This window comes from Fusarium coffeatum (assembly GCF_003316985.1).
Source record: "Fusarium coffeatum strain FIESC_28 chromosome Unknown BRIP53273_contig_285, whole genome shotgun sequence".
NCBI classification, from domain to species: Eukaryota; Fungi; Ascomycota; class Sordariomycetes; order Hypocreales; family Nectriaceae; genus Fusarium; species Fusarium coffeatum.
The window spans coordinates 23,740-31,204 of record NW_022158076.1 but is presented as its reverse complement, the minus strand read 5'-3'; the positions used below and the strand labels follow the sequence as shown (position 1 = coordinate 31,204).

The 7,465-nt window shown below is 53.5% G+C and overlaps 1 protein-coding gene across 1 annotated transcript; it reads right to left on the bottom strand.

Moving 5' to 3' along the window:
- Positions 1-330: 330 nt before the first annotated feature.
- FIESC28_10128 (uncharacterized protein) lies at positions 331-7,465 on the bottom strand (the record flags this gene model as incomplete). The annotated part of the gene is made up of 2 exons (XM_031164263.1): positions 331-7,346; positions 7,462-7,465. The coding sequence occupies 2 exons, from the start codon at positions 7,463-7,465 to the stop codon at positions 331-333; spliced, it is 7,020 nt and encodes a 2,339-aa protein (XP_031011681.1).

Genomic DNA, 7,465 nt, shown 5'->3' with positions numbered 1-7,465 from the left:
TTTTCTCTTTTTGTCAAGTGTTCAGAGTATTCTTTCATCAAGTAACATCCTCCAAGACACGCACACAGGCCTCAGAATGGAGCAGAAGAACAGAGTGCAAAAAAGACGGGGTAAATCAAAAGATGAACAAATCCCAATCTGTGGCATAAACATGAATCCAAAAGGGGTATCTTTCTAGGTTCGCAGTCTCGATGAAACTAGTATAATAATGTGCAGCGCAAATATTTATGCATCAGCCGTTTTTCAATGTTTTAACAAAGGAAATAGTAGATTATAGACAACCATGACAGTGTAGATCCCAGTCACGGCCCCTCAAGCTCGTGATTCCGCTTAGTCTTCGAAGAAATCATTATCGTCGAAATCTCCGGGTTGTGCATCTGAGTCGTAGCCACTCGTTCGCATCATTGGAGGAGTCATGGGCTCATCCTCTGATTCAACAGGCGGTGGTGTAACGATGGTTTGCTCCGCTCTATGCGAAGTATTGGAAGCTCCTCGTGCTCGTCCAGGAGCGTGGCTTTGCGATGGGAAGCGACGTCCAGTACTTGCAAAGGCAGTGGGTTGGGGCTTATTATCCACTGGCGATTTCTGACGGACAGTGGAAGCGGGAGGTGTCATGAGACCTCCCATAGGTTTGTTATGGGAGGTTGAGTTGCTACGCGAGGGGGTAGCTTTCCGTCCAGGGGCCGGAGAACTGAGGACGCCAGAGAGGCTGCTTAGTGAGGGTTGGGCGCGGTTGCCCTTTCGCCAGTTGCCCCAAGCAGCTGCCAGGGGACCAATGGTTTGTGCCACGCGAGGCGACGCATTCTGGATTGTCTGAGCAATATTGGGTAAGTTGATGGCGGAGCCACCATTCATTGCCCTCTCTCGCTCCTGTTCTTCCATCTGCAGGTTTGCCTTGAGTCTGATCGCGGCATCCTTCACTGCGTCGCGATCAAAAGAGTCGCTTTGAAGAGCCGCGATGATATCTTGTAGGTTCTCGTGCCTGACAGCCAAGAGCTCGCGCAGCCAGGTGATTTCATCATCACGTTTGGTGATCTTGGTGTTGGCTTCGGGATCAGTCTTGGATAGAGTTTGTTCCAGTTCCTCAATCCGCTGCTCGCGAGCCTGGAGTTGTTCCTGGAGTACCATGATGGATTCACGAAGAGCCTGGGGAGAGATTCTCTCGGGTGGGTCAAGGTCTCGAGTGGCCCTCCTCGGCTGAGCGACAGGAACATGGATGTCGGCCCCTGCAGACTTGGCGGCTTGTGCGGCGGCGGCAGCAGCTTGTTTCGCGATTTCGAGTTTGTCCTCGAGATGGAGAATGCGATCTTGAAGATGCTCGGTCTTCGAAGCTGACAGACTGAGACGTTCAAGAAGGTGTTGCTCAGCCTTGTGAGCATCCTCTTGAGCGTTGTGAACTCGTCGCTCATATCGAGTTTGAAGATCCTCCATCTCGTTCTGATGCTTGCGAGTGAGTTCGTCGAGCTCGACTGTTTTACTGTTCTCAGCCTCCTCCAGAAGCATCTCATTCTGCGCTTTAGCGGTGTCGACTTCAAGTCTGACACTATCCAGTTCAGCTCGAAGTTTGGAATTCTGCTCTTCAAGTTCCTCTCGGATGTAGTTGACCTGGTTGTTGGCGGTGTCGATCTCAGTCTGCAAAGCCATTCTAGTTCTCTTAACTTCGCTGAGGCCAGATTCGCGTGCCTCCTCGAACTCGCGCTGGTACCGCATAGCTTTCTGCTCGAGCTTGTGGTTTTCGGTCTTCAACTCGCCAATGATGCCTTCCAGGCGAGCACATTCGTTGTTGGCACGCATGCCAGATCGTTCATTCGATTGCAGACGATCCATCTCAATTTCCAAACGCTCGCGGGTCTTAGCCTCGGCCTGGAGACGAGCGTCCAATACTTCCTGTCTAGCAAGCATAGCCTGGTCTTTCTTGATGCGACGAGCATTGTCTTCGGCGATTTCACGAGCAGCCCTGCCCATGTCTTCTTGAAGAGAGACAAACTTGCTACGCCAAGATTCGCGGATACGTTCATTCTCCTCAAGCTGGGTGGTGAGGGTGGTCAGAGACTTCTGCATGTGCTGGTTGTCTTCCAATGCACGGTTTAACTCAGCGCCCTTTTGTCGGGCAGACTCGTCGTACCGCTCAGCCTCGGCACGCCAGTGGTGGTTGTCTTGACGAACGTCCTTGAGCTCGACTTCCATACCCTTACACTTGGCAATAGCCTCGTGTTGGGCCTGGGTAGCGTTGTTCTGAGCAGCTTCCAAAAGAGCGATACGCATAGCAGTCTTGCTGTTCGCTTGCTCCAGGGAACGTAACTTATGATCCCTCTGCTCAACCAGTTCGCGGAGACGAACTACCTCTTCAGCAGCGGTCTCTTGGTGAACACGAGACTCAGTCAGCTTATCTTCAGCAGCACGACGAGCAAGAATTGATTCCTCGCTCAGTTCTTCAGCCCCCCGAAGTCTTTCTTCAAGGTCGGCCACACGCTGGTCAAAAACGCTACGGTTGATGATTTCGATCTCAATACGTGTTTCGGCGGTTTGAAGTTTGCGCACAAGCTCGGCCGCCATATCCTCGGCAGCCCGTCTCTCAGAGACCTCGTTCTCGACCTTGGTCTGCTCAAAATACAAACGCTGTTCAAGGTCGGTAATCTTACTCTGAAGCTCAGTGACCTTCGAGTTTTCTTCTTGTTCAGATTTGACGGTGGGTACGCTAGCCTGGACGGCTTCCTGGATCATCTTTTTCAGATCACCATCGCGGCCAACGTTGTTGGTCAGCTGTTGCTTGAGAGCCTCAATGACCTCCACAATAGCCGCAGGAGAGTTTTCTGAGGTTGCCGGAACAGGGGCTGGGGTTGAGGTTTCAATTTGGGTGCGTTGTTGAGCCTGAAGACCCTCCATAACCGCGATTCGGATTTGGTCAAGGCGTCGATCTCTTCGAGGACTCATTGAGCGGCGGAAAATGGGTTCCTCGTCCTCATCATCGGCATCACTCTGTTGCAGTTCGGCAGAGATACTGCGCATATCGCGGCGGGAGGAAGGAGTACCACGAGCTCGAGTGGCCAAGACTTGTTGAATAGAAAACAGCGACTTTTCCAGTGGTTCAAGACGAGAAGCCAACAGGTTGCCAACTACCTCGTTAACACGACCATCGAAGAACTGCGCTCGGTTCTCCAATTTGTCATGTTCATCTTCAGTGAAGGCACCCTCCCAGTCACTAGCTGGCAGGCTCTCACCATCATTAGCTTGGCCATCATTGAGCACAGGGGGGTCGAGGAAGGGATCCTCAAACTCTGTACTAGGCATAGGCTGGGCAGAGTTCTGGGGAAGAACGTGATACTCCCTAGGTGTCGAACTAGCCTCGTCACGGATGTACCGGTCAATTGCAGGCTCTAATTTATAGGGTGAAGAATTTGCAACGGCCGACAAGTTAAGAACAGGGCTGCTCTGCGGCCACTGTGAAGATTCGCGTGTTTTGTTGACACCCATTGTAGGGTCATCAAGGAACTGATCCATCACGGCATCGATCTCCTCGAACGTCGGCTCATTGCTGCCACGGCCAGTGGCGGGTAGCGCGGTAGCTGAAAGTTCAGGCGCATCCTCTTCGACAGATTCAACGACATCATCCTCGACGGGTACAGGGGGAAGAGGCTTCTCCTCAGGCGTCGGGCTCTTGGCAAATCTGGAAGCAGCCAGACCCTTAGCTGGCTTGACGGGATCAGCGAAACGGGAAGCGCCAAGTCCCTTGGAGACTGTCCTTGGGGGATGCTGATCAGTGTTGAAACGAGAAGCACCAAGACCAGAAGTAGCACGAGCAGGTACAGGGCTAGCCACAGGAGAAAGGTCAGACACCTCGTCTTCTTGTTCGGTCTGTGTGGTCTCTCCGTAGGAACTCGCACCAGGCTTGAGAGGCTCGACATTAGCGGATAGTGTCTTCCTGTGACCATGTGCGAAGCTTTCTTCGCCAAAGGGACGGGCTTCGTTGAAGTTCTGGATATCCTGGTTAGACTCAAACTCGTAAGGCTTCCAGTTGTTGTTCTCTGCAGTCGATGTGACAGAAGGCGCAGCGGATGGGGCAGCGGTGGTCGTCTTAGTATCAACCTGATCGGAGGTGACAATAGAAGACATAGAAGTATCCGCAGGCAGAGCATGCTCGTCTTGTGTGTTCTGTTGGGTCTCTTGAGGCGAAACATCTTGTCCACTGGGCTGCTCTGCAAATAATGGCACATCGTCACCACCAGGTGCAGAACTGCGTGCTCGCTTGAATCTGTTCTCATCAGCAAGTGGCCGGCCATCCACATCGAGATGCTCCTCGGGCTCTTCTGAATTAGCAGACGATCGACTAGACGGTCTAACGATCGGCACTGCCTTCGACTTCTTGTTCGATTGCATGTCGTTGGAGCTGAGATCGATGCTTCCGAAAATGCTGCCATGTTTGCCCTGGCTGGCCGGGCTCGTGAAAGAGTCAGAATGGGGTGTAAACGTGGGTGCAGCGACATTGAACTTGGGACCTGACGTGGAGAAGCTGAAAGCACTTTCGCCTGGTGAAAACGACGGCGCGTTAACGTTAATCTTTGCCGGTGTAACGTGTGAAGGCTGCTTCGCAGGTGGAGAGCTAAACATATTTGTGCCGGAAAGGTCGGTATTGGCCTGGAATGCCGAGGGCTGGAAACCAACGGGTTCAAGGTTGGCAGCCTGGAAACTGCTCGGTTCGAAAGTGCTGGCAGTAGGCTGGAAGCTGCTAGCACCCAGCCTGAACGTGCTCGCGCCAGGTTGGAAGCTGCTAGCACCGGGTTGGAAGCTTCCAACACCTGGCTGGAAGGTACTGGCCGTTGGTTCAAAGGTGTTAACAGCAGGTTCAAAGCTACTAGCACCAGGCTGAAAAGTGCTGCTCTTGCTACCAAAGTCGAACTGGCCAGGTGTGAATGAGCTTGCAGGGTTAAACTTGAACTCAGGCGCTTGCACATTCAGCTTAGAGAGCGAGGGTTTGCTAACATGGCTAGAACGTCGGTCCGCCTTATTACCACTGCCAGCGGAGCCAGCGTCGTTCCAGGGGTTGCTGGCCGTCGAGAAGTTCTTCTGATGGCCGAACCCAGGGAAGTCGATCTCTTGAACAGGGGTACCAAGATTGCTAGGATTGGTCTCAATCTCATAAGCCTCGTCTGGCTTGTGAGATTCTGGAATCTCATTAAGACTGCTAAACTTGGTGAGGTTGCTCTCATCAGCAGTGACACTGTTTTCATTATGATCCCGGAAGTAACCCTGAGAAAGTGAATGCCCACGACTGTGAGGTCGAGGATGATGCAACACAAGGGGCTTGGACTGTTCGCTGGCAAATCGTTCCTGGACAGGAAATTGTTTAGAAGCTTGATGACCATGAGCAGACTCAAACGGGTCTGGGAAGGATGCAGGTTGCTCGTTCTGGGGCTGGGGGTTGTAGTCCTCGTGCTCTAATTCATTGCGAAGTTGCTCTTCCAGATGGTATTCAGCGTCATCAATCTCGGCTTGTAGGGTGTCGGTATTCTGTTGTTGAGACGGTTCCGGTGTCATCGAGGGACTCTTGCTCGGAGCCTCCTCCTCATCCTCGCGGACCTCTTGCAGGCGAGGAGAGTTGCGGGCAGGCTGCAAGTACGAGAATTGCTGATGAGGCATCATGGGATACTGCAGAGACTGGTGACGCTGGTGGATATTCATGCCAGGACTCTCGGGTCCTCCAAAAGGTGAGTGCGGAGACATCATGCCCATAAGAGAAGGTGAATCGTGGCGGTTAAGGCCAGGCCAACCTTGTGGAGTTTGTTGCTGGAAACCAAAAGGCGAACTATTGGCAGGAAATGAGATAGATTGTCTGGGGTTGAACTTGCTGGGCATGCCTGCGAACGAGAGTGGCGAGGCACCATGTGATAGACCAGGACTATTTGTGGAAGGTCGTGTAAAGTGACCAGGTTGGAATCCAGGTATGCCATGGTTGCTGGAGGCTGAGGATGTTGGCAGAGGGGGGGAGAATGGGAGCGGAGGGTATTGAGCGGAGGGTTGGCGGCTCAGATCTGTGGCAGCAGGCGAGAGTACTGGTTCATCATCGCCGAAAGACACGCCAAGCGCCCGCAGTTTGGCCTCTTGAAGATCTGCCTCGTATTTTTTCCAGCCATCCAAGTCGGGAAGTGTGACCTTGAAGCTACGTTGTTCCCTCTCCCTGACGACTTCGTCGAAGTCTGGCCAGGTGTCTCGGGTTTGAGAATCGGCTGTGCCTTCTACTTGGTAGCCCTCAACTTCCAAATCGAATCCTGAAATATCATATCCGAGCTCTTCCCAAGACGCAAACATACGTTCTATCTCATCCTGGCGCAGAGGCATGGGCGCATTGCCAGGTTGTCCTCGCTCAGTGTCCCGTGGGATAAGGACCATGATGTTCTTGCCTCTCCATGGCACCTTCTTTTTCAGACGAGGTGTCGGTGCAGGCTCCTTGGGGAGAGGCTTTTGAGTGCCCTTCTTCGGTGTTGCGGGCAGCGCAGGCTCCCCGTTAGCAGGACGGCTAGGGAGACGCTTTTCTGTAGTTTCTGCGACAGGTACTTCCGGAGTGGAGGCGGCCTGAGACCTGTCGCTCGCCGCATCCTGCGTTACTGGTGCGGCTTCGGAGGTCGCCATACTGTTGTTTTGCCCCGTCTTGGGACTTAGGGAATCCCCTGGTCTGAGAGTCTCGATGCTAGATCTGGCCCGTGGATGGTGCCCAGATCCTTCTCGAGACACGTTTCTTGTTCTCCGAGTGGCTCGCGGAGTGCGAATCTCGCCCTCTTCCAGCCAAGCAGGTTCGGAGCCGCTCAACGAAGAGTGCTCACTTCCACTTCCGTCACTGAACCAATGTCGACTCTCGTCGTTGGGGTCGTCGGTGGTATGAGTACGGATCCAATCTTCAGTAAGTCCCCGAGTCGGTCGGCGAGCACGATTTGCAAGTACGGCGGCAGCGGCGCTCAGCGAAGAGCCCTGTGGGTCTGACTGCGATCGTAGTAGATCAGGAATCGGACGGAGAAAAGGGGTCTCGATGTCCAAGTGGTGAATCGGAGATTCGTCTGAGCCTTCGCTGCTCAGACTTCGACGGCGGAGATTGCTGTCCGACTGGGGATAAGGGGAACCCCAGCTAGCAGTGCCGAATTGAGTGGTCTCGGGAGGTGGTGTTCTCAAAAATTGTAGAGCTCTTTCTGGGAGTCGGGGAGCTTGAAGAGTAACAAGGACGGGGGAAGACTCGATTTCCTCTTCGCCGTCAACGGTTGAAGTGTTCGATAGAGCTGGAGAGGCCGGTGAGGCAGGGCGGGATCGAGAGGGTGAAGCTCCGTGACCGTCCTGTGCGGATGCACCAGGAGGAGCAGCTGTTGACGTTGTAGAAGACGTCTTTACAGTAGCCTGTTTATTGAGTGGCTCCCAGTCAGCGGCCGTCAGTTATGCAGTGGCGTCAGGAGACGAATGTGTGCTCTGCGAGCTCACACAT